The 27,982-nt window shown below is 39.5% G+C and overlaps 1 protein-coding gene across 3 annotated transcripts in view; it reads left to right on the top strand.

Moving 5' to 3' along the window:
* NAALADL2 (N-acetylated alpha-linked acidic dipeptidase like 2) overlaps positions 1 to 27,982 on the top strand; it is a 935,367-nt gene that overhangs the window by 555,246 nt on the left and 352,139 nt on the right. For all 3 annotated transcript variants that reach the window (XR_012669850.1, XM_075132103.1, XM_048862820.2), the window contains one exon: positions 24,557 to 24,707. Coding sequence is in view for 2 of the 3 variants with exons in the window: in XM_075132103.1 (XP_074988204.1) it covers positions 24,557 to 24,707 (151 nt within the window). In the remaining variant the exon portion in view is untranslated. The remainder of the gene's footprint in view (positions 1 to 24,556; positions 24,708 to 27,982) is intronic.

Raw genomic sequence — 27,982 nt, 5'->3', positions numbered from 1 at the left:
ATGTAATTGTTAATGGTTCCATTATATTTAAAATACTTATTTTTCTGTTACTAAACTTTGAAAGGGTAATCTGGCCAGGTATCTTCAGTCTGGCTTTCTTTTCACATTACATACTGCCTGCAAGCACTGGTAAGTGCAAAGATCTCTCATCAATCACAGCTGACAACCGTGCTGTCACCAGAGAAAAGGAATTAGCGGGTGAGAAGAAAAATTTCTATTTACTCTTTACACTTCCTGCTATAATCACAAAGATGTTGCACAAGATCATGCCAGACTGAGCTCCTACTATTGTCTGTTCTATGTAGGTTCTTACCCTGTGCTCATCACCATGGTATCTGAATGCTTCCTTCATTTCGGTGTCAGGTTTTTCATTCATTATATGTGTGACACTGCACCCGATATTCTTCAAAGTGATATAATTATATCAAAATTATAATATATTTTATGTAAGATAAGGCATGTGAGGTGAGGTGTCAGTGGAAAGGTTATGGTATGACTATCCCATTTGTATGCCGGAATCATTTTTGTAGCCGAAGTTATGTATATTGACTGTGTATCTATTTCACATGTAGCTATTCCTGGGCAACACCCGCTAGGCAAAAATGTTCTCTGTCTAGATTGCTGGCTGGGAAGGGCCCATTTAGGTTAATGAGCCATTAGGAGGAAACAGTAGGCCTTAGAGGAAGTTTATCTACCACCTGGGAGATAAACAGCCAGTGGGAGATGGCTGCTATGACTCTACTGGGACATGTGACCAGGTCACCTGATGCTGGACTACATCTTGGGATGTCAGTATTTTTCTGCTGACTGACGTGGGAACCAAGCTGTGAAACAAAGGGTTCCCTCCATATGCAAAAGCAATATAAGGCAGGAGAGTGATGGCATCTTGGTTCTTCGCTGACTCCCCACCCAGGAAGACTCCTGGAAACACCTGAGGAACAAAGGTTGAACCGGGGGAAGTGCTGGACGCAGGGTAAAGGGATTTTTAGCTTGTGAATGGAACACCCGGGGATTCCAAGCTGTAAGCAAGTGCAGCTTGCCCCTTAAGAATCTGCAGCCTGCTTGTATCATCACTTGTGTGAGAATCTGCTATTCATAATCAATCTATTTAGTATATTAAGCTGAGTTTGTGTTTTTTGTTTATTTGCTAGGTAAATCTGCTTTGATTTATTCGTTATCCCTTATAATCACTTAAAATCTATATTTTGTAGTTAATAAACTTATTTTTGCTCGATCTAAACTGCTGTGTGGAAATCATAACTTGGGGCAAAAGGCTGTTGCATATTCCTTTCCACATTGAAGGAGGGAGCGAATTTTATGAGCTTACCTTGTACTGTTCCCTGTGCAGTGCAGGACAGTATAATTTTGGGTTTACACTCCAGGAGGAGCTGGAAGATGCCTTAGCTGGAGTCTTCCCATGCAGGGGCATACCAGAAAGCCTGCCTGCATGAAACGTAGCTGAGTATGTCCCTAACTGTGTGTGTGCTGGTGAAAGTGCAGGCTAGAGAGGGTTTTGCAGCTTGTCACAGCAGTACAGTGTAAAAGGGAGCTCAGGCTGGTGGGTCGTGGGGCTCAGAGGTGCCCCAGTTCCAGATGGCACCCCGGAGGGAACCCATCACAGTATGGTGTTGCATTTTGATGGGTTTTTGGGACTACTGAAAGCTTTTACTAAAACTTTTGTCTTTTAAAATAAAACTCTGGTGTAGCTATAATTAATGTGTTGCCAGCTTTTCCCTATCATCTTCTAACTATAGTATTGCATGTTTATGTTTCCAAGATGTCAGTTCAATGGACTCTTAGAAACTTAAAGTGGTGCTAAATCTTTTTCACTGAACCTATTTTGGCAGAACTGCATTTGCTTCTAGCACATCTAGGTTCTGAAAGATATTTCCTTTCAACTCCCCCAAAGAATTGCTGGTAAAAGAAGGAAACTGACCTAGTAAATCACAAGAATGAGTTTAGTACTTTTGCTGCCCACTACCTGTTTTGGGGGTCATTGTTACTAACAGGGCTTTCTTAATATCCTCAGTATATCCTTGCTCTGATACTGAACCCCACCTTTCATAATCACTGCATAGACCATCTTCATGGCAATACATCTGGCAGGTTTTTTCTCATTTTCCACTCCTTTCTTGCAGACAAGGTATGGGCATAACTGTGGATTAATGCTTCTGGGCCTAATAGCACACTGGTGTTATTGTGTGGAGGATGTTTTCTCACCGAGTGAATGAGTGACTCTGTAGTGCTCTGTGATTGTCAGACTAATACAACTGCCATCTCTGGTCTCATCAAGCACATTAGCTCCAGACCTTCTCCAAGTAGCTCTTTCTACTATTTCATTTTAGTGAAAGAGGATATTTAGAAGGTCAGACAGGGTCCCAAAGCCCTGATTTATCGGTGTGCTGAATGGAAACAATGAAAAAACAAGGACTTTGGGAATTAAAACTAGTAATTGTTGACTTATTCATCTCTTTCATCTTCTGTGTACAGTACCTGCAATTATGCTTCACTCAAATTACTCAGAAGCTGCAGCTGTTCTTTGTCATAAGACACTAACACAAAACGTTCAATATGAACGTAGACTGTATAGCACATTGAGTGAAAAGGCACCCTTGAGAACTCCCAGTATAATGTTTTGGTCATGAAAACAGTGCAGGCTTAACATAGTTTGAATTTCTGGATTTCCAGGGGAACTTGGGAGAGGAGGATTAATGTTGATAGTTTATAAAGAACTTATACAACTAAGGTTTTTTAATAACATCTTTAATATTTATGGCTTTCAAAAGGATTTTATCCACCGGGGCACACTGTTTATGTTAATTTCTTTTATCATTGCTGACTTGTGACTGTTTTTCTAATAAGTAAGATAAATAAGTTCATTTTCCTGTATTGATTTACTTAAAGGCATGCTAACCAAGTAGTGAAACATTCCTTGGCTCTTCTCTGTAAATGAAAGTAAAATATTAATCAACCAATTAATATTATGCAGTTTCCCCAGATGATGTATAGATGTGCCTGAAGTTTTATACATTATATTCAGCATTGTTATGTATTGCATTTAGAACCATAAAATTAAACCAAATATAAATATCTAAATATAAATATCTAAATACACAATTGGTATCTACAATATATGGACTGTGTTGTTCCCTTCAAGGCGTTATTCTAAAAGCACCAAACCTTACTGCCATGCCACCAAACCTTACTGCCACATAGAACACAGTCAGCAGGAAGAGCAGTGAATGAGTTTGTTTTGCTTTTATAAGAAACAAAAGCTTTTCATACAAGATTACTAGACAGTAGTTGTGAGGATAGTGAAATAAGAGAAAGGAAAGTTTGTTTCTCAGTACAGCTGAAGACAGTTGCATTTAAAAACAGCTGTCAGAGATCTTAAGCTCCAATTACCAATGCCTTAAGTTATTATAAGACTAAGTTTCAGAGTAGCAGCTGTGTTAGTCTGTATTCGCAAAAAGAAAAGGAGGACTTGTGGCACCTTAGAGACTAACCAATTTATTTGAGCATAAGCTTTCGTGAGCTACAGCTCAGTAGCACTTCTTGAATACATTTAACATCATGTTTGTTTTTTTAAATTACCTGTTAGGACACTGCATTAAATTATCATCAGGAACATGGGCTAAATCGTAACAACAATTTTGACTTGTAAATATCAGACAGAGAATTATGGTAGTTTGTTAAATCAGTGGTAACTATGCCCACACCCAGATTTAGCTAAATATCCACTCTGTGAGTTTTCAGTTAAATGTATCCCAAGCATATGAATAAAGAACACTAGTAAGCAAATAAACGTATTAGCTCTGCTTCCATGTCCATTTAATCATTGACTTCTCCTCTCTGAGGTCCAGGAAGAGTGTCAATTATGCAGAGGGTGTTTTGGGTTGTAGGCACCAATGCTCTGGGATCTGGGCTGAAATCGCAATTTATTTCAAATAGGTCACCAATTAGCCATCAGCTGGAAAGAGCTTTCAGTCAGTATCAGTCGGGAATGGATTTCATCCATTTCCTCTCACAGTTCATTTGAAAGCCTGAATAACCCATTACCAACAGTGTGTCACCTACCCCCCTGTTTGATTAGCCTATTGTATATGATTAGGCTAAAAATGGAAAACACTGCCTAGGTTTTCCTCAAACTGTCTACTTTCTTAAGACTTAAGGGAGAAAAAAATCCAAATTGAAAACACAAATGCAAAATAATGTGTTTGGATGACAGATAGAATATCAAAGGGGCAAATTCGTATTCATAGATTCAAAGGGCAAAAGGGTCCATTGTCAACATCTAGTCTGATATCCTGTGTAACACAGGCCATAGAACTTCCACAAAATAATTCCCACAACATATCTTGATTTAAAAATTGTTGGTGATGGACAATCCACTGCAACCCTTAGTAAATTGTTCCAAAAATTAATTACCCTCTCCATTAAAAATATATGCCTTTTTTCCAATCTGAATGTGTCTAGAATATAAGAACATAAGAATGGCCCTACTGGGTCAGACCAAAGATCCATCGAGCCCAGTATCCTGTCTTCCGACAGTGGCCAGTACCAAGTGTCCCAGACTGAATGAACAGAACAAGTAATCATCAAGTGATCCATCCCCTGTCGCTCATTCCCAGCTTCTGGCAAACAGAGGCTAGGGACACCATTCCTGCCCATCCTGCCTAATAACCATTGATGGACCTATCCTCCATGAAATTATCTAGTTCTTTTTTGAACCCTGTTATGGTCTTGGCCTGCACAACATCCTCTGACAAGGAGTTCCATAGGTTGACTGTGTGATGTGTGAAAAAATACGTCCTTTTATTTGTTTTAACCCTGTTGCCTATTAATTTCATTTAGTGACCCCTAGTTGTTGTGTTTTATGAGAAGTAGTAAACAACACTGCCTTATCTACTTTCTCTACACCAGTCATGATTTTATAGACCTCAATCATATCTCCCCTTAGCTGTCTCTTTTCCAAGCTGAAAAGTCCCAGTCTTATTAATCTCTCCTCATACAGAAGCCGTTCCATACCCCTAATAATTTTTGCTGCCCTTGTTGTCTAGCTTCAACTTCCAGCCATTACATCATGTTATACCTTTCTCTGAAAGATTGAAGAGCCCATTATCAAATATTTGTTCCCTATGTCGGTACTTATAGACTTGTAATCAAGTCACTCCTTAACCTTCCCTTTTAAGCTAAATAGATTGAACTTCCTTGTGTCTATCATTATGAGACATATTTTCTAATTCTTTAATCACTCTAGTTGCTCTCCTCTCCAGTTTATCAACCTCCTTCATGAATTGTGGGCACCAGAACTGGACACAGTATTCAGTAGTAGTCACAGTAGTGTCAAATCCAGAGTTTAAAATAACCACTTTACTCCTATTTGAGATTCCCCTGTTTAGGCATCCAAGGATATCATTAGCCCATTTAACCCTAGGATCATACTGGGAACTTAAGTTCAGTGGATCATCAGCACTATCCTCAATCTTTTTTCAGGTTTCAGAGTAACAGCCGTGTTAGTCTGTATTCGCAAAAAGAAAAGGAGTACTTGTGGCACCTTAGAGACTAACCAATTGAGCTGTAGCTCACGAAAGCTCATGCTCAAATAAATTGGTTAGTCTCTAAGGTGCCACAAGTACTCCTTTTCTTTTTGCGAATCTTTTTTCAGTCACTACTTCCTAGCATAGAGCCCCCATCCCATAATATGGACTACATTCTTTGTTCCTCGATGTATACCATCCACATTTAGCCATATTAAAATGCATATTTGCTTGTGCCCATCTTACCAAGCTATCTATATTGCCCTGTCAGTGACCTCCTCTTCATTATTTACCACTCTCCTCATTTTGGTGTCATCTGCAAACTTTATCAGTGATAATATTCTGTTTTCTTCCACGTCATTGATAAAAATTTTAAATAGCATACAGCAAAGAACCAATCCCTGTGGGATGCCCCTTAGAAACACACCAGCTCAATGATGATTCCTTGTTTACAATTATATTTTGAGGCCTGTCAGTTAGCTAGTTTTAACCATTTAATATGGTCCATGTTAAGCTTATATCATTCTCGGGGTTTTTAATCGAAATGTCAAATGTCTTACTGAAATCTAAGTATATTACATAAATGCTATTACCTTTATCAACCAAATCTGTAGTCTCATTAAAAAAAAGATATCAAGTTAGTTTGACAGGATCTATTTTCCGTAAACCCACATTGACTGGCATTAATTTGGGATGCAGGATCCTAAACTACACATAAACATAGTGTTCTGTTAAACTTATATTTACTATTACTTATTTAAGTCCAGTTGTTGTCCCTTATGCACACTGAGTAGTACTTTAGTCAATGGGACTATTCACAGAGTAAGGTATTACTAAAACATGAGTGTGATGACCGTCATCTTGGCTGATACACTGGTGATTGAACTGGGGGCCTCCAGAGCTAAAAGTATGAGCTGTTACAACTTGAGCTAAAAAACCAAGTCTCTGTAGCAACTCACATCCTGTGTGGATTGGATAGAGCAAGGCCTGTAATACACACTCAATAGTGGGTTACATAAGTAAAGGTAAAAAGAAAAGGAGTACTTGTAGCACCTTAGAGACTAACCAATTTATTTGAGCATGAGCTTTCGTGAGCTACAGCTCACTTCATCAGATGTTTACCGTGGAAACTGCAGCAGACTTTATATACACACAGAGATCATGAAACAATACCTCCTCCCACCCCACTGTCCTGCTGGTAATAGCTTATCTAAAGTGATCATCAGGTGGGCCATTTCCAGCACAAATCCAGGTTTTCTCACCCTCCATCCCCCCACACAAATTCACTCTCCTGCTGGTGCTAGCCCATCCAAAGTGACAACTCTTTACATAATCAAGTCGGGCTATTTCCTGCATAAATCCAGGTTTTCTCACATCCCCCCCACCCCCATACACACACAAACTCACTCTCCTGCTGGTAATAGCTCATCTAAACTGACCACTCTCCAAGTTTAAATCCAAGTTAAACCAGAACATCTGGGGGGGGGGGGGGTAGGAAAAAACAAGAGGAAACAGGCTACCTTGCATAATGACTTAGCCACTCCCAGTCTCTATTTAAGCCTAAATTAATAGTATCCAATTTGCAAATGAATTCCAATTCAGCAGTTTCTCGCTGGAGTCTGGATTTGAAGTTTTTTTGTTTTAAGATAGCGAGCTTCATGTCTGTGATTGCGTGACCAGAGAGATTGAAGTGTTCTCCGACTGGTTTATGAATGTTATAATTCTTGACATCTGATTTGTGTCCATTTATTCTTTTACGTAGAGACTGTCCAGTTTGACCAATGTACATGGCAGAGGGGCATTGCTGGCACATGATGGCATATATCACATTGGTGGATGTGCAGGTGAACGAGCCTCTGATAGTGTGGCTGATGTTATTAGGCCCTGTGATGGTGTCCCCTGAATAGATATGTGGGCACAATTGGCAACGGGCTTTGTTGCAAGGATAAGTTCCTGGGTTAGTGGTTCTGTTGTGTGGTATGTGGTTGTTGGTGAGTATTTGCTTCAGGTTGCGGGGCTGTCTGTAGGCAAGGACTGGCCTGTCTCCCAAGACTTGTGAGAGTGTTGGGTCATCCTTTAGGATAGGTTGTAGATCCTTAATAATGCGTTGGAGGGGTTTTAGTTGGGGGCTGAAGGTGACCGCTAGTGGCGTTCTGTTATTTTCTTTGTTAGGCCTGTCCTGTAGTAGGTAACTTCTGGGAACTCTTCTGGCTCTATCAATCTGTTTCTTTACTTCTGCAGGTGGGTATTGTAGTTGTAAGAAAGCTTGACAGAGATCTTGTAGGTGTTTGTCTCTGTCTGAGGGGTTGGAGCAAATGCGGTTGTGGTCCTCATTTAACATGTATTGATGACTTCTTGTGACTCACTGTTTCATTATTATTGATATGGTCAGTAGAAAACAATTTTTTGAAGAAATATCAAGACTTATAAACACCGAAAAATCTTCCAAACATTTTCCTAAACCCAGAATACTTCAGTAGGTGCCAAGGTGGTCACCTTCACATGAGACAAGACATCAGCTTATTAAGAAGAGTCTGTTGTTTGTATTTATGAGGTCCCTTTTGTGACCCTGCTTTTTGTCTTAAATATTTTGATAGTGATCTCTGTAAGCATATACACTGGTGCAAATATATCATGGCCAAACCCATAAGGCCATGTACTGCCCATTATCTATCAATAAGAGTTGTGTGCAAGGGTGGAGGGCATTTGTGGGCCAGAGATTACAGCTAGAAGGGTTTTTCACCTCTTTTAGCTTTCACAACTGAATCCACATTTCTGAAAGGTTTAACTAAAGCAGTTACTGACTGCAGCTGTTGACTTTCATTGAAGATTATGTGACTGGGCGTGTTCCTTGCCTTTGTGGCTCTCTATAGGAGGCCCTGAAGTTCCACTACACTCTGCCCAGGGAAGCAATGAAGTGACAGGAAAGGAGCAGCAAAGGTGGGTCCTCCTAGAGAGGCCTCACATAAGCAGCCAATCAGAGCCCAGCAGGCTCAGATAAAAGTAGCTGCTGGGGCTTAGCCAGTCTGTTCCTGGCTAGGACAAGGGAGGGAGTGGGGGGTATGCTCTTCTGTGGCTGAGAGAGAAGAACCTGAGGATACTGACCCTGAGATAAGGCTGGAGATAAAAGTGACATAACTAAGTGAAATGGGATGAAGTTAAGAAAGCGAAAATATAGGGTAATTATTAAAATTGCTTCCTAATTATTAAGCTGGGCAATTTTTTTAAGCAAAAAAAAAAAAAAAAAAAAAATTCAGGGCACCAAACCCATTCACAAATTCAGATGGAATTCAGCAAACGTTTTGGCTGGAAAAGATTTTTTACTTTTTTTTTTAAGTCATGACAGTTTGTTTCATCCATTTGAAAATTCTTTTCATTTCAAAATGGCATTTCCTTTTGAGATATAGCTGTCTTTTTTTTTTTTTTAAAAAAAGGATAGAAAAACTATCCAAGACCAAAATCAAAGTAACTAGCTTCTTCCCCACTCCACCCCCCCACCCCATTAAAAAAATATTTTGGATCAAAACCACCTGTAGTTAAACAAAACAAAAATCCCAAAATGAAACAGTTGTTTATCAATCCCAGTGTTTTTTGTTTTGTTTTTTTTTTCTTTTTTTTCTCCTTTAGTTTTTTGTTTTGGCAAGGAAAAACAAAGCAGCTTCAGTTCAAAACTAAAGAATATTTTTTTTTTTATTCAGCTGCCAGACAAACAGCATGGAGAATGGTGGAAGACCTCTTTTTAGGACACTTGTATTGAGACACTATAGAGCCTTTGAAATGAATTTGGCTGCTCAGATACCGTGGTGATGGACATAGTATAAGAACCTTGTAGATTAGAACAGAATCTGGAAACAAATGTTATCCCTGAGAGTTCTGGATCTGAAGTGCCTATGCAGTTGTAGAACCATGTAGATACACTGGAAATGTTTGTGTTCTCAACATTAAGCAACTGATCCCCTCTCTCCTACTCATACCACCGCTACCAGCAGACACACAATGTATGTATCTTTTTGGAAAATTCCATTTTTCCAACTAAGATAAAAGGACACATGGGTGTAATTCCTGTATTGATGGAACACTGTTGATAGCTTTATGAAATAGACTCCCCTTTAGCAATCTTTATATACTGTTTCAGTAGCAAAGCTAAAATTCATTGCCACTCACAGGGTGTATGGTCAGCAGCTTCAAGATCAGACGCTCCACTGCTGGAAACTTCATCTCATTTGGGGCTAGGGACATGGCCAGGCTGCTGTGAGGGGATCCAATCTCCCCACATGCCATTGCCCTTTAATTTACCCTGGATTATGATTAAATTCTTCCAGTTTGCTAAATTTCAAAACATTGCCGTATGCAAATACTGTACTTCAGAAGAGCCATAAAAGTCTTATTTAGAAGGGGTTTTCCCTCACTCATATTCACAGTTGCTTGGATAATGATAAGAATTTCCATGACAATTTTTGAAAGAAATGAAAAATGTTTTCAAAACTTTTCATGGAAATGTTGAGAGTTTTTATTGTTTTATCGAAAAACACAATTTTGTATATTGTTTCTGGCTTCTGAAAACTGCAATAAAAAGATTAGGGTGCTTTTCAGTTTTTTTAACCTGAAACTTCTTTTAAAATAACCTGAAAATGTTGATTTTGGAAAAAAGAACCATTTTTAATTGAAGACATTTTTTCCAATTCTAGTTACATAGATTTGCTACATAAATGTGTAAATAAACTATCAAACCAGTGTATCTTATTTTCAGGAGGAATTTGCTTTGAATATAGGTCTCTTTATCATATTTGGAGCATACCTTTACACAGTGAACTTCATCCTTCAGCATGTGAGGCTAGACTGTGAATGCACAAGAGGGAACACAAAATGCATGAGAAGCCTTCCCCTTACACATGCTCTGTGCAGCAGATAGCAACATTTCTTAGTCTTTGTCTTAGACTCATAGACTATCAGAGTTGGAAGGGACCTCAGGAGATCATCTAGTCCAACCCCCTGCTCAAAGCAGGGCCAATCCCCAATTTTTTTTTGCCCCAGATCCCTAAATGGCCCCCTCAAGGATTGAACTCACAACCCTGGGTTTAGCAGGCCAATGCTCCTGGCTTAATGTACAAACTGGGAGGGTTAAAACCAGCAGCAGAGCTAGAAGCCCCAAAGAAGACAGTGCTGTTGCCCTACCCTGGCGAGGGGAGAGAATCTGTGTCATCATGCCTCAGTGGGTCACAGCTGAGGATGCCAAATTCAGGACAAATTGCTGAGAAATTGGGCAGACTCACCTCAGACTGGTGATTATTCTCTCATTAGATTATACCAAACCAGTAGCAAAAGAAAACTTCTGTCTCAACACACTGGTTAACAAGAAGTCAAAAATACAGTCTCCTTAGGTATTCCAGCCCTTGACTCACCACCCAGACACAGCGCTCTGAAAATCAATTTAATCAAATATCTTCTAATCCCAAGAGATCAACCACTTAGCCAGGTCAGTATATAACCCAGATCTTACCCTATAATCATGCTGATGCCAATCCATGGGCAACTAAAACTAAAGGGTTAATCAAAGAAAAGAAAAAGAGAATTAACGGTTAATATATCGTACATACAAATAATTGCAAAGTTCGTATATCAGATTTATAACAGTGATTAAATAGACTGCTGGCTTGCAAAATCTCTCTGGTAACTTCCAAAAGATTGGAAAGTCCTCAGTCCATACTTCAAAATGCTTTTTGTTGTAAAGCCACAGTCCAGAGACTCGGGGCAAGAATGAGGCAAAATGGAGATAACGTAGGGTTTTTATATCCTCTGCCATCTGCTTGGAAATTTACCGTCTCAAACAAAGCTCATAGCCCCTGTTTGTGGAAACTTACTGTTTCATGAGCATATCACATATCGTTACATGGTTTGATGACTCACAGGGCAGCCATCTCCATATTCTTGCTGAGGTGTCCACAGGAAGGCTTACTGTGCAGGATGCGTTTCTTCTATGGCCAATTGTGAGAGCTAAGTGTCCATAGCTCTCTGGCCTTAATGTAAATTCAACCAAGGGGGTGTTACTCAGCAAACAATACATGTATAAGATACAAGTCCATGGCCAATATTCATAACTTCTGATAACAAAGATAAATATATTTTGTAAGCATATAAACAGGATAAATCACATTTAGCAAATAATAACTTTTCCATTGACACCTTACATGACATACTTTGTACGAGATTTGTTGAAGTTGTATAACAGTGCTAGCAACAATGATTAAAAATGGTCATATTCAATCATACAGCATCACAATCTGTCGTTGAGGTTTGTAGTGTGACAAACTTCATGACCAGTGCAGTTCATCACTGCAGGTATTGAAGGCCTTGGGTAAAATTGGATGGTGTTGTCCTGGTATTTTTTCTAACTTGTGCCCATCTGCCCAAGGCCTCTTCAGTGCTGTCACAGTCTAGCAGTATTGAGGCCATGCCTCCATTCCCCCGAGAAAGCCCTTGGCATGTTCCTTGTGCCAGCAACTCACACACGGCCCAGCGCCTCCTGAAACTGCCATTAGGCGTGTCTGCACCACTTCCACTGGAAGTTATGGATTGATAGTTATGGATTGATAGAGGCCGTAAAACATAGATAAGGCCTCCCCAGATTTTTTTTAAATATATATTTCACCAGGGTTATAAGTATCTCCTTATGTATCTTTGTTTGTCTGTTGTGTTGGTCACACTGTTTGGAATGGCTCATGACAGTGCGTGCCTAACTGTCAAAAACAGGGCAGACACCCCAAATTGGTGGTGTGTTCTGTAATTAGATTTCCCCAAGCCAATAACAAATGTGAAATCCTGGATCATTACAACAATCTTACCATGGAGTCACAGACAGCCTCCTTAGACTGTCCTGTCTATCTTGTCACCCAGACAAACTGGACTTGGTGATAAATGGGCACTTACACCAAAAATCACACACACAAAAATTAAGTTGCTTCTAGTCCCAAGAGACCAGTCCCTTACACAAGATCAGTTGGTACCCTAGATCTCACACCAAAGACATCACCTGTAGCCAACCCTGTAATAAACTATCTAAAGGTTTATTAACTAGGAAAGAGAAATAAGAGAGTTATTTTCAGATTAAAGCAAGCAAACACTGGCGCACAAATGAGTTATCATCTAATCCCAATAATGACAAAGTTGTAGTGAGTGATCTGTCAATTCAAAGTGCCTTTCAGAGAAGACCCAGGGGTTATCCTTGGGGATGTCTGTCTCAGTTTAGAGTCTCTAATTCCCATGCCTGGGTTCACAAGTTCAGAGAAAACATTTTCAAAGTTATAAAGCAAAACCTACATATTTTCTTATAGCATGAAATACCCACATTACAAGTTTAATGCATGCATCAATTTACAAACATTTCATAGTTTCTTATAAGACTAATACCTGTTTTGAGCAAAACTAATATACACGTGAACTGGTCTGGTCTCCAGCTATGAGTCTGCCAGTTCTTAGCTAATGCCTGCAGCCTGGACCAGAGCTGGCATTTGGCCTGCCAGCGTTGTGTGCTCACTCAGTAGAGAGAGAAAATATTGGAAATAAATAGTCTAAAACTGAGTTATAAACAGCAGGCGGAATAATGCATTCATTATTTACAAGGAAATGCTATCAGAGTTTTGGAATGTTTCCTTTGTTTGCTTGTTGAAATGTTTAATGATATTTATTACACGCACAGTGCTCCACTACATGGTTACTTAAAATATATAGTATTTCATGGAGACTGAGGAATGCAATAGCAGTGTAAAAGATTTTGTGCCATACACTCATCAAATAATGTAAGCATTTTTTTCTGGATTGTAAGCAATTCAATTATTTGGTTTCTGAAATAAATTAAGTAAAGCGTATTGAGTCCAACCAGCCCTTGTTTCCGGGGAATTGTAGTTCAATTTCAATTTTAATTAGAATTGAACATTGTGGATTTCTTAGCACTGGTAAGCAAGTTCTGGCAATAAAATATGCACTCCGTTTGTATTAAAACTTCCTGAAATCTAGTGCAGGGAACTGGCAGTATAACTGGTTTATATTTAAACATCCAAGTATTCTATTGTAAAAATTTCCATTTTTAAAAACTGCTGTTGTGTAACAAATTACTTTTATTTTATACAACTGCAATCACGACAAGAACAGACAGTAAAAATATGGGACAAAATATTTAATTCTGTATAAGCTTGGTATTGTGTCCTTGCAAGTGTGACCTTAGGAGTTTTGCCTGTATAAGGATTGCAGGAATGGGCCAAATTGCTTTTTGGTATCTAATGAGTTTAGAGATTGGGGGAGGAGAAACAAACAAACAAAACAAAAAGCCCTGCCAGGGTAAAACCAGGGGAGAAATATTATGCAAGGATCCCAGGGAACAGCACCCAGGAGCAGGCCATGGACTGAACTGTGACTGAGAATTAGAGTTTGGTCCCTGGTATCCTCTTGCTTCCTCCTCTGTGTAGGCTCAGTTGTCAAAACTCTGCTCACTTCTCACCCACCTTTGCTGGAGAGTGAGCAGCTATCCCATGCAGGCTGCTTTCCCATGCTTGATGCTGTGATAGATCCACAGTGCTGCTAGTCTGCACATGAGCTCCCAGTGCAACGCTGTGGCCAAAAGGATTAATGTGACCACAGTGGATATATAAACAGGGGAATCTCAAGTAGGAGTAGAGGGGTTATATTACTTCTGTATTTGGCACTGGTGCAACCTCTGCTGGAATACCATCTAGTTCTGGTGTCCACAGTTCAAGACAGAATTGGAGTTTAAAAGATCGGAAACCATGCCTTTGAGTGATATATTCTAGGAGCTAAGTCTGTTCATCTTAAAAAAAATAGATGGTTAAGGGGTGACTAGATTACAGTCTATAAGCACCTACATGGGTTCTCTATTACTGGATTTTTTTTTTGAAAAAATATACTGTAGTTCAAACAGGGATTGAGTCAGGGAAGTTCTATGGCCTGTGCTATGCAGGAGATCAGACTGGATAATGACACTGATCCCTTCTGGCCTTATCATCTGTGAATTTATACATTTCTAACTGTCGTCCTTATGACGATAAATTCATCAAAGGTTGAACATTTTGTCATGATGCTTTGGCGTGGTAAGTAGTACCAACAAATTTCTGACTGTGTTTTATTAAGTTGTATAGTACTGTTCAGAATTATGCCAAGAATAATTTAAGTGATCACTCTGGTTACAGTGTGTATGGTAACACCCATTGTTTCATGTTCTCTATGTATATATATCTCCCCACTGTATTTTCCACTGAATGCATCCGATGAAGTGAGCTGTAGCTCACGAAAGCTTATGCTCAAATAAATTGGTTCGTCTCTAAGGTGCCACAAGTCCTCCTTTTCTTTTTGCGAATGCAGACTAACACGGCTGCTACTCTGAAACTTGCCAAGAACAATGTCGTTTACTTCAAATTTAGTACATTTTCCACCTTGTTAAACTTTTGTGGGGAACAACCTGTCATTTATAAGATCAGTTACCCACATTTCCAGCTACTTGCAGTTTTAAGCACCTGGGTCCTTTTCCCACTCTTGTTTGTTCAATGTAGCTGTAGTGTCATTCATTAGACAAGGACAGTGTTTGAGCTGTATAGCAAAGATATATTCTTTTCATCATCCCAGAGCACTCAGGCATTAAACTGGATATGTCACCCGTCTACTATACTATCTTAACACGACACCTTGGGGTGGATCAGTGAATGTATAAGCCTCCTGGGATACTATTTAACCAAACAATTCTCTTGAACTCTTCCCCCAGACATCTGTGATGGGAAATGTAGCAGCACGATTAAACATTCAATGTAGTGTTCAAAAATTAGATCAGAGCTAAAATGGACCTTTGCTACCTTATTTGTTAAAAACGTGGGCTAGAAGATTTATATAAAAATGTAGATGTGCGTACATCTTTTCCCTCTAGTCTCAACTGTGACCCTATAGCAGCTCACGGGTGCACTGTTTTATAGCAAATGAATAAGAGGGTGGTAGCATCCAATTAAATCTGCACTGTGCAAAGTTTTATTTTTCTCCCTGAGAAATTTCCTTTAGAAATTAAAAAGCAGGCTATCCATGAGGTTCTCGAACAGTTGAAATGGTGTTATCCTCCCAATTGATGGTGTTAGGCATTGCCAATTAGTAAAATAGAAGGGAATTGCTTGCAAGGCCTTATTAGTTTAATTGGGACTTGAACAGGAAAGAATAATTCACTAACAACTTGTAACCTGTCCAGCTAGTAAAGTAGGACCTCTGATTCATTAATGAACAACTCCTATTGCCCATTGCACTGTGGACTTACAAAATGCACCCGTTCAAACTGAGTCAGGTTATTTATTATGACCAATGCCACCTAGCCATGTTGCATAGAAGTGTAATTCTAATGCTAGGTCCTGATCCTGCAAACACTTATGCACATGCTTAATTGTAAACAAATGACTAGTCTCATTGACTTCAGTGGGACTATTTAACTATAAGCTCCGGGGTTAAGTTCTTGTAAGTTTGATGTGCTCGTATTACTACACGCACTACTGCTTTTCTCATTGAAAAACGTAGGAGGGGCTTGGGAAGCAGCTTTTTGCTTTAACAATTTATCAAACATTATACAGAGATGACTCATTCCTACATCGTTAAGATGCTCCCTTAATAAGGCCAATGCTCCCTTAATAAGGCCAATAAAAAACTAAACCCAATCTGTCAAAGGTAAATCCTATGATTGGATGGAAGTGTTTTCACAAACTTTGAGAGAAATGAAAACAAAAACAAAAACCCAAACAAACCAACCCAGAAAATCATTTTCAAAATATTTGGATTGTTTTTTTAAATATATTTGAATATTGAATTTTATAGTAATGACTACATTAGGTGAAAGGTGGAAACTTGGACCCACAGAGCCTGAAATGCCCCAAGATGATTAAAAAGCTCCACACTTAGGACTTTTAAAATTGAGTTTAATTAAAAATAACTTGCTTTTATTACATTTGCTAAATAAAATGACTTATCTCAGTATGAGGGTACTTTACCAGTAATAGGCATATTTTTTCCACACATTGATCATTGTTATACTTCTCCACTCACTATTAGGCCTCTTTACACTTGTCGAGTGGTGTAAAGGGGCCTTAATATAAATGAAAATCAGGATCTAAAGACACACAGGCACATTTTCTGTGTAAAAAGGGCTTGGATTTATATTAACTATACATTTTTGGTAATACAAAATAGTAGCATATGGCTAATATGAATGTTTAATGGAGACAGGGTCCTGTATTTGAAGGCAATTTCAGCATAAGATAGCATGCTGTGCTAAATGCCCTTTAGGAAATATAAGCTGTTTTAAATGACCCTGGCAGTATATTAATAATTAAAATATATAATAACCCAGATAAAATGAAAAAAATTGAACACTAATCTGCTGCTAGAAAATGTACCATAGTTATTTTATAGTCATTATATTGTGATCACACACGGTGGGTTTGCATAATGTAACTGAGAGTGGAATATGACCCAGTAAGAAAAAGAAAAATGTCACTTGATTTGTGTTGTAGCTGAGATTGAGTAGTAAAAGTGATCTCTTACTTGAATGGGTACCCTCTTACGTTTAGTAAAATTGTACAGCTGAGTGTCATGTCTTCCCTTATCGTACAGTGAGTCAGAGACTTAGGATCTGATTCTCCACTGTCCTGCACCTTGTGCAACACTGGAAGCATGTTCCACTCACTTTGCACTCACTCTGTGCCAGCGTACATGACTGCACAAGGTACAGGGCAATGGAGGATCAGGGCCGGTGTATGGCATGTTTCCACCTTTCGAGAGGCAAGCAGGTAAAAATAGGGGTCACTCATGAAGATAGATAAGAGCCAACACTTCGCTTTGCCCCGGCCTCATTTTTCCTTAGCCACTCTCCTAGAGACAGCAAAGGAAAGAAGAGGAAAAAGGGAATAAAGATGACAGAAAAAGGATTAGAAGAAAGACAGATGAGAGTGTCAGATCAGATCTGAGAGCCAAGTCAAGACTCCTGTTGGGGGAGAATCTGATTCCATGCATCCTCTCCAGGTATCCTGGGGCAGTCACCAGGGTTTTCTAAGACTTTGGCCACTCGTCCTTGGCTATTTATTTACTCCCACTCCCCAAATCTTCAGGCTGGAAGAGGGAAAGTTGCAGCTGTAGGAAGGAAGGTGGAAGATGGTGTGAGAAAGTGTACATTAAATCAGAGTAAGGAGTACTTACATTTACACCCTTATTTCAACTCCTTGGTGTACAAGCTAAACCAACTTTGGTCTCCCTCACCCATTGATAGATGTGGTATAACTGGGCCTTACACAATCTGAGTTCAAGGGAGTCTAAGTTAGTGTGAAGGGTCTAATTTACATTACCTTAAGCATCACTTCTGATTTTCGCCCCTAGTCTCTGATGTGTTGTAGGATTGCGGAAGAAAAGAAACTCTACAAGATAAAATAACTTACTGGTAATTATCTTTGTATCCTCTTCTTTGCTTTCCCATTCATATCTCCACCCTTTCATGTTTCACAACACATGGTCTCCCGTGGTGGACATTTTTTGTCATGTCCTTGCTTCATGATACATGGGCTTGTCTTCACTGCAGAATTAAGTGTTGCTCCTAATTCAAGTCCCCACACACGCACACAAACACTTAACCTGAGTGTGGTGGTGCTTTTCACTTGAGTTGGCTTGCCTGTCAGGTGCTATAGGCCACAGATTGAATTGACAAAGCTTGTCAATTGCTAACACAACCTTTTGGTTGAACTTGAGACTCATTTTCCAATGAGGCCATTCTCCTTGGAGCTAGGCTATCGTGAGAGGAGTTACCTCAAGTGAAGATAACTCAAGTTAAGTCTGCTATGAAGTCATACCCATTCTTTACAGAATGTGAGAAGTGGTGAGTGCAGCAGCGTGAACTGTTTGGGGCAGGGATTTTTTTTTTGTTTTGTTCTGTGTTGTGGAGCCCTGTTCCAGAACTGGAGTTTCTGGGCACTAGTGCAATATAAATAATAAATAAAATAATCTTACCTTCCTACATTTAAGCGTGTCCGTACTCATAATTGTATGTGGTGAGATTCTTTCGAGTACGCCAGCAGTACTAAGTAGTACTAAAATAATTACATAGGCAAGAGGTCTTGTTTTTTTTCCCCAGAACAGCAGTCTGAATGATCACAGTGATGAAAGACCCTTCTCAGCATTTATAAACTGTGAAATGCACTTAAAAGTTAGTTTGTTGGATTTTTAAAATTAAATTAGTGTTTGAGGTGTAAGGTTTGTGCTAGCCATTTTCTAGAAAAATGCCATCTTCTTTGACGCCAGAAATCTGCTATATAAGATTGTAAATTAATATGCAGTGCTTGAATATGTATCTTGTGTACTGTATCACATGAAAAATTCTTCCATTGGAAATACAAAATATTTAACAATAACAAAAGGGTTGCTTCTGATATTTATCCTGTAGAGCAGCGGTTCTCAAACAGGGGTCTGTGGACACCTGGGAGTCTGGGAGGGTGCTCCAGGGGGTCTGCAAGTCATGTCTGGGGCCACCAGCCCCACTGATCAACTCGTCCTCCTCCCTCTCAGTGCCTCCTGCATGCTGCTGAACAGCTCTTTCTGCAGTGGGCAGGAGGCACTGGGAGGGAGGGGGAGGAGCGGGGATGGGACATGCTTGGCGGAGGGGGCAGAAAGAGGCGGGAAGAGGAGGGGCAGGGGTGGAGCAGGGGCGAGAAGAGGTGGGAGTGGCAGTAGGGCCTTGGGCTGAGTGGGGTTAAGCACCCCCAGGGAAAATTAGAAGCTGGCTTGGGGGTCCATGAAAAATTTTAAATCAAAATGGGGATCCTCGGGTTGCTAAAGTTTGAGAACCGTTGCTGTAGAGCATAGAAATTGCAGGGGAGACGGGAATCAAGACATAAGGTGGCAAGGGGAGCAGTGGACAGGGAGGAGGACAGACAAACTGAGGCCTTGAAATTGCAACTGACTGTATGTACAGAGCCCTGCTAACTTCAGAGGGGATTCAGATGGACACAAAGACATGGTCATGAACAGTCTGTTGCAGATTTGGGGCTGGCATGAGTCTGGTCACACTTTATATTAAGGTTCGATTTATAATTAGGTTATTAAGAGTCAGTGATGATCAATAGCTCTTCTGATAAATGGTTTATCAATTGTTATCGTGCACAACAGTCAAAACATAACATCTTCTACTGATGTGCTCATCCATGCTACTCTTGACAGTGACATGCTTATAACATATTAACCCTTTATAAATCACTTCTAAGTGGAATCTTAATATAATGTGTGATTGAGAGTGAACTAAAGTGACCAGAGGTCAGGTGCCCATTGTGGTTTTATTTAGTTCAGTTTAGAACATGCCTGTGATGGGGGGTATAAATCCTGTGATGGGGGGTATAAACCAGCGATAGAGGGGTTATAGAGCTGCTGTGGGCAAGGCTGGCCCTGCCCCTCTGACCCTGTCCATCATATCAGGAATGGAATAAGGATATAAAAGCAGGCAGTTCCCAGTAGTTGCTGTGCAGCACAGAGAAAGACCAGATAGTGTCTCCACAGCTCCCAAGGAAGAATCCTGGAAGCCTTCAGGAGAACTGCTCTCAGGGAGGCCATTCACCAGCGCCCTCTCCCACTCTGTCCCCTGCCTACAAGGACACAATACCCAGGTATAGTGGCTGGGAGGACAGGTTTGCCAAGCCACAATGCTAGCTGTTAGACAGTTGGTACCACTACCCTCTACCCTGTTTGGGGTTAGGAAATCTGAGGCCATACTAAAGGGATTAGGGGAGTGGAAGGCAAGAGCCCCTCCCCTTCAAACCCAAGTGGACTATTTGACTTATTTGTATCACCGAGCCCCCTATTTGGGGAAATGGGGCAGGGGGAGAGAGGGTTTTTCAGTATCTGTACAATTCATCAGGATCCTGAGAATTGTGACAAAGCCACTATACCACATTCAAAAAGGTGTGCATCTGTTATCCTAAACTCCTTTGACAAAATTTAGAGACAATTCCATTAAAAGCCAGCAGTTATCCCACAATAAAACCTGCCCCTCTCTCCCCCCTGCAAAAAAAAAAAAACCAAACAAACACAACCCCCCAAACCAAAACTTTTCCCAACACTTCCCTGTTCATGGATCAGCTTTCTCACTCTCCAAACACCTTTATAAAATGTTAGGCCTTTATTGCATCAACAGCCATTTATTCTCTTAACTATGCGCTGTTGCCAACTTGCCAGTGAAAATCCGGGCTTGGGAGTAAGAACTCCTGGGTTTTATTCTGAATTCTGCCACTGACTTACTGTATGATTGGGGCAAGACGATTAAGGCCTAAAAGTGGGATTTTCAAGAGCTCTCAGTGTTAGCCCAACTCCTCTCCCAGCAATTAGGGCAACACTGAAAGATCCCAAATTAAAGGTCCAGGTTTTCTGTTTTTGTCAGAAAGTCTTGAGTCATGGAAACAGGAACTGTTTGCAGGAAAGGGTTGGTTTCCATAATCTCCCAAACTGAAAAAAAAAATGAAAAGAAAATGTTTTTGAAATTGTTGAAACATCTTGTTTTGACATTTTCTAAATGAAAAGTTTCATTTTCTGGTTCAGAAAGACCCCCCCCTCACCCCTCCAATAATGTCACTTACACAACATCCTCTTCTCTGTAACCATGGCAGCAGCAGCAGCTGTTGCATTGTGTGACTATGACTTATGTAGCCTTTCTTAATGAAACAGAAGAATTTAATATTGGAAAAATATTTTTTAAAATGTAAAGTTTTTAAAATATGTTTGAAATAAATGAAATGACTTTGTACATGTTTACTGCCTTTTCTGTTTCTGTTATTATTTATTATAATAAATGGAGAGATGAAGGAAAAGATGAAACTGGAGAAGACTATGGGCACTGAGGAAAAGAGGCAATTGTGATTTTAAACACACTGTCAAACAACTTGGCTTTTAACGCTGCTTCTTTCTCTTCTCAATGATTCCCCACACCATTTATTATCTGGATGTCTGTCTGAAGATGGAAGTAAAAACAGGAGGCAGAACATTGCAATAGCTAACTGACGTGCCACTTTCATGCATGTTGCTCATGCATGACATTTTAGGACTCTCACTCATGTTAACCCTTTAAAAACCACCTATTGTACTCCTTTAAAACCTGATTCTGCAAACTCTTACTCATATGAGTTGTCTTTACTCAAGCAGATAGTCCTCCTGTCTTCCACAGGTGACTTATTTGAGTAAGATTTGTAGGATGGACTATGATGTTACACAAACTACAGTAGAGTTGCACTTTTTACACAACATCTGAATTTGACCCCTGGTTTGGAAACAAGGACTAAGGACCTTATATCATTGCAAGCTTAGTACTTGGAAAGAAGGTCATTAAAATACAGCAGTATGCTGTAGCTAAGAGTGCACACTGGATTTTCCCATCTTTAAATAAAAGCAAAGATAGTTTTGAAGCTTGAGCCAAAGACAGAGTGTAATACCGTAGAAATAATAAAGCCACGCCACAAACAACTGTGCTAAAGTCCAACATTTAACAAAGCAAAAAGCCAAAAAATAAAATAAATAAATGTACCCAGAGAGAAGCGAAAGGGAAAAAAAGAAAAAGCATAGGGAAACAGACAGTGAACCACAAGATGGAGAAAAGTTACCATACTATAAGGTTTCAGTAACAAAGCCTAAAACAGGATGTTGCGGTCCAGAAAGCTAATATATTTGCAGTTACTCCTGACATCTTGTAATAGCCACTCAAAAGGTCATTGACAATGTGCAGTTAGAATGCAGGGCTCGCCTTAGAGGTGGGTAATCAGGGTAGTCACCAAATTGCTCAGCTGTTTTTTGTTTGTGTTTTGTTTTTACTCAGTGGGCACTAAAAACATTTTCCATCCTGAGGCCAAAACACAAAGGGCCAGTGTGAGGTCCCTGGAACAGATGTTTTAGAAATAGATCCAAATTGTGCATATTGAGTAATAATTTTGAACATTTATCTATTGTATATATTTTTGTTAATAAGAGAAATGGGGGTTGCACTTTTAAGAATGGGATGGGGGTACACTGAGTGAGCTAATTCAGAGTAGAGTGTTCAGTGTATGTAAAAAACAACAAGGAGTCCTTGTGGCACCTTACAGACTAACAAATGTATTTGAACATAAGCTTTCTTGGGCTAGAATCCACTTCATCAGATGCATGGAATGGAGGCTGGCCTGTAGCTGGGCACCGAGAAGGTCTCTATCTGCAAGAAGCTCTTAGAGCAGAAGTTTTGAGTTTCCAGAATAAACAGGGTTCTCTTTGAAAAGCTGAGCCTTGTGATTAAGAGTGCAACACCAGCTTTGGTGACACACTTCTCAAATGCTGGAGTGGCCTCAGACATAGTACAGGTTGATCGGTCCATTGCTGATATACAGGGCTGTGTGGGGAAAGATAACTACGTTTCCTGGAGAATTTCAATATGTTGAAATTTGATTTTTATTCCAGTTCAAAACAAAATCCCAACATTTCATAATTCTCTGTAAAAGGGAAAGCCTGAGGGTCCCCAGATCAGAGACCATCTGCATGGATAGCTGCCTTGAAGCTACAGACTCTGAGAACCCTGGCATTCCTAGCGCCAGGATAGTTCAACTGGCTGGCTGACCCCAAGCTGTGGATCCTGTAAGTCCAGGGTCCTCAGCAGTGCAGCTGGTGAGCTGGCAGGAAAGAAGGCAGGTTTCCAAAGTTGTCTTGTTTCTAGACAAATTTAACTGAAATTGAACCATCTCTGCAGACTGTTTTGATTTCAATGAATTTGCAAATTCCAAAGACGATCTGTTTTGTCAACTTTTTTTCTGACCAGCTCTACTGATATGCTCCCATGACTTTTCCCAGGGTAGTTTCCTCTTTCCGTCATCTGCCATTTCACCTGTCAGAAAAACAACCCAGTAAACCCCATCTTATAGAGAGGCATGTCAATCTTCCTATTTGCAGAGCAGGTATTGGGATGGAGCTTGTAGCTGTGGTCCACTTCTGAGGCCTCACACTGATTAGCTGAACCCGCGCCCCTCACCCACTTCAGATATCCACTTGGTGCTGTTGCCAGAAGTCAGGTTGCCCTTCTTTTTCAAAAATCCAAGTAGGATCATTCCTCAACCAGCCACCCAATGCACCAACAGATGGGACTGTGTCACCTGATGACGTGCTGGATTATAGAGGAGCTCCTTGTTACATTTTTAACAGCCCATTATTGATTTAGTGCTACTGAAGGAATCTAGAATCTGAATTTCTAGAGTAAATTAATAGAGACAGTTTTAGTGGAGGCCTGATTTATCTGGGCAGAAACAAATCTGTTTACATTACAATGCCTACATATTGGCCACTGGAAGACATTTCCCCCCCTTTAAATGAAAGCTTGAAATTTGCTGCATGTTGCATCATGCTACAGTACTTTGGAGAGACTAAAAAAGTATGAGCAACATTTTATTTTTCTGAACCAGCATTCCCCACCCCCCAAGTTTTCAATATTAACTGTCAGTTTATATATCACTCCTAAGTGCACATAGTATAAACCTCTTAAAATATAAGCAACAATGAAATCTAATTTTAAAAATGAAGGGATTATTTTATCTACTCCAGTTATTTAAAATAGGACATATAATTGACAAGGCCCCAATTAAGCTATGTGCATCAGCATTTGACTAACTTCTAAATGACTGCTCGTGTGCTTAAGGTGAGCCGTGTACTTTCATACCTTTCTGAATCGGGGCCTAACTGATGTAGTTACAACACAATACTTTGCAAAATTTAGATGGACTTTAGGTTGATATTGTCAGATCAATTCATTTCATGTGCTGTATAATTTATGTTTAAATGAGAGCTTATTTTTGCTGTTATGCTTGGAAAATGTCTTTTAGGTAAATGTAGGGAAACAGAGTTAAATTACTTTGTTTTTCTTTTCTTCTTTTTTGAATGTAGAAGTTACTGTATTGTGGTGTCAAAGCGTTTTGTTAATAGTCACCTTTGTTTCTCTGTTTCCTCAGCTTTCTCTGTTAGAAGAGGCGGGGTTTGGAGGCGTTCTTCTTTATGTTGATCCTTGCGATTTACCAAAGACTCAAAATCTTAGTGATAAAGCATTCATGGTTTCTCTAAACAATGGAGGAGACCCATCGACACCTGGTTATCCCAGTATTGGTAAGTACTATTTGAGTAATGTCCAGTTAAATGGCATTTTAAATTTGATTGTGAATAATACATGAGCTGAAACAATAAGCCCAATCCTGGTCTCAGGTACAAACCCTGAGTAAAAGGGCTTTGCGCAGAGGAGCAATATGGTTGAAGGGATAAATCCACACTCATAACCTAAATGTAGGCTATAGAATTGTGCAACTGGCATCCAAAGGCTACTGCAGACTCTTGGTAGGAGTAGCTGGACTACACACCTCCTTATGCTGGCTTTTGTCAGTACATTCACACTCCACCATTAACCCAAGTAGAGAACCACTGTACAACAATTCTCTTCACAGCTCAATGGTTTGTGTTGAATTGGGCTCTCCAGGATCAGTCCCCCACGAATGAAGCAATTTCCATTACATACTGGGCTTTGTGCTCCCATGTTGTGGATGGTGGGGGCAGTTGGCTATAGATGTAAGTGCAGTGTAATCAGAAAAGGTTATAGCAATGATCTCTTGTACAATCTTTGCCAATAACACTTTCATATGATATATGTTCTACTTGCCTAGTTTCAATTCTGCCAGAACAGACCTGGTCATTTCAGCTAATGAACTGCTTTGTTAAGTGATAGGAAGGCAAATGCATTTTTTAAAAATATCTGAAGTTAAAAAAAGACGTTAATTAAACATAAATGTTAGTGTGCCACAACAATGGTTTTGAAAATAATTTCTACCTGCAGCACATCAGATTATCCGTTCTATTTAAAATCTTTGTTCTAGCAGTTCAGTGAACATGTGTTCTGCCTGTCTGCTATCTATTCAGCTTTACAACCTCCTTTAATATCTAGCTAGATGGAAAAAAGTATTAAGAATCATGCTATGAGTTTGTGACAAGGCCTCATTAAGAATATTTGGTCCAGTTACTAACACAGACATCTAACGGCTGACTCGAATTGGCACTAAATCAGCTGAGCCAATGCTGAGATGTTTCATGACTAGAATGGCAGAAAATAGAAATATTGGCCTAGTTGTCAGAGAAGGGTGTTAACTATTCACATCGTGAAATGCCTTGACAGTTCAATGGGAAAGGAATTGCACATTTTCTCAGTGTCTCACTATACCTGACCTAGACCTGCCATGGGAACTACAGAAGTAAATGTAGCACTCTTCGAGCTTTATTCTTAATCATTTCATGAAGCCCTGTGAAGAGTGGTCTGTTTATCAGTCTGGCTGACTGCATAACATTTTATTTACCCTACATGAAAAATAAACTTAATTACGACTGATACGCTGACAGTAGGATGCGGGTTATTGTCTAAACCTTCTTTGTTGTTTTGCTGACAGTTACACTAAATGCTCTTTTGAGTTGTGTAGATTCCAATCTCTAGTTTCAGGGGGGAAATACAAGAAAAAAAGTTGATAACCTTGACAGAGGAACAGAGAGAATTAAGTAGGTTGATGGTTTGTGCTAGAACCTTAATGTATCTTGCACCTGTTTTAAAGTCTCTAAACGTCATTCAACAGGCTATCATGTGTCTAAAGTATTTGTGATAATCTGGATGCAATGATGCACTGAAGGGATTCTGAGGAGAACTCCTGGGATCCTCTTGTTAAAGCTGTGTCACCAAGTGGTGGAGCAAGTTGGAATGATTTCTCTGTCTCTGATGGTTTTCACACTTCTCTGAAGGCCAATAAATCACCCTGGCCAGAGTTAACTTGTGTTTGGGCTGTATACAAATAAGTCGGAAAAGCAAACGTTTTACCTTTGTGATATCACATGGCAGGTATTTAAAAAAAAAATCTTGGGGACAAATACTCAGGGTTGTCCAGATGCTTATCCCTCTTCCCTGCAAGCACATATCCCCCTGGTCAATTGAGTTTATCACAGTCTACAGGTGGGGATTTTTGTGGAATCCCATGCTTAAAATATTGGCAGTACATCGTTGTCTGGAGGATACCATCTGCACTTTACACTCTCCCCTTGGCAATGGATAAACTGTTACCATTACTGTCTTGGGATAAGTGTAATCCATAACACACATGAGATAGATCAGAAAAGGAATGGTCTTTGATGAAAACATCAAAATCTGTAAAGGAAAAAGAGGATGGGGATTTTAATTTAATTTGTCATTGAAAATTGGTGAATCTTACAACACACTTTATCTTGTTTTAGTAGGAAACCTGTAGACCCATGAGTGATCCAAAGGTAATAATTTTTTAAGCAATCTTTGCACGTAACACCCGTCACTGTACTAACTGACATGGGTGCAAAGTTAATAAATGTCCTAATAAGATCTACATAATATGTACAGTGAGCAGATACTCAGCTTCTTTCTGTTTATAGTGAATCTTCTTTTCTTACCCCCCCAAATAAATTTCTCCATGGCCTCTAAATTAGAGCTGAATTAATATTTGTTTTTTTAAATTAATATTATTGTTTTTTTATTTTATTTTATTTAGAGGCTGAACTGGCAAAAAATGGTGTGTTTTAAATTGAAAGTGGATTTTCTTATTTGTTTGTTGTTGTTTTTTGCCAAAAGGATCAAATGAAACATTTTGTTCAATCCAAAAATATATATTTTTTTCATTTGAGATCATATTTGGGGATTTCCCAACTCTCTCCCATTGTGTGTGTATGTGTGGTTTTAGAAAATATTTGCTAAATTTCTAAATGAAATACTGTTTTGAAACAAAAAATTTGAAATATTTTGTTTCAAAATGGCTGAAAGTAATCCTTTTGACCTGTTCTTAAACCAAAACTGCTCACCAAATTTGGACCGAATTTGTGAAAAGTTTGTGTTCCAGAAATACATTTTTGATAGTTTACTATTTGTGGGGAAGAAAATTGTTCCAGCTCTACCCAGAATAATACAGTGGTTAATTTTTCTTTAGAATCATTTTTTGAAGTCAATTACCACTTTTAATAGGATTTATATAATTGATTATACTAGACTTCTGGGCTCTCAGAAGATTCCAGCTCAAATCCTGCTCTTTTATGGAGATGGAGACAAAATGCAGAGCTTCAGTATGTGGATTAATTTAGGATGTACCAATGACAATATGCTGGGTGAGGGATGAATGTGCCTCTTACCTGTAAGTGGCACAATCCATTTAGCTTCCTGTAAAGGGTAACCAACGCAGCTTGGCAAGGAGTTGTCCAGGTGCTCCTCTATAAAGATAACTACTGCCTTGTTTGCCTCTTTTGGGCCCTTTACTAGGTCCTTCACTTCTAATCTGACATTGTTAATCTTGGTTCTCCTGCTTCTCCACCATGGCAGCCATGGGATAATCCTCTGG

The sequence above is a fragment of the Caretta caretta genome, chromosome 9, assembly GCF_965140235.1.
Source record: "Caretta caretta isolate rCarCar2 chromosome 9, rCarCar1.hap1, whole genome shotgun sequence".
In the NCBI taxonomy this organism is placed as follows: Eukaryota; Metazoa; Chordata; order Testudines; family Cheloniidae; genus Caretta; species Caretta caretta.
This window is presented reverse-complemented; position numbering and strand designations above follow the sequence as displayed.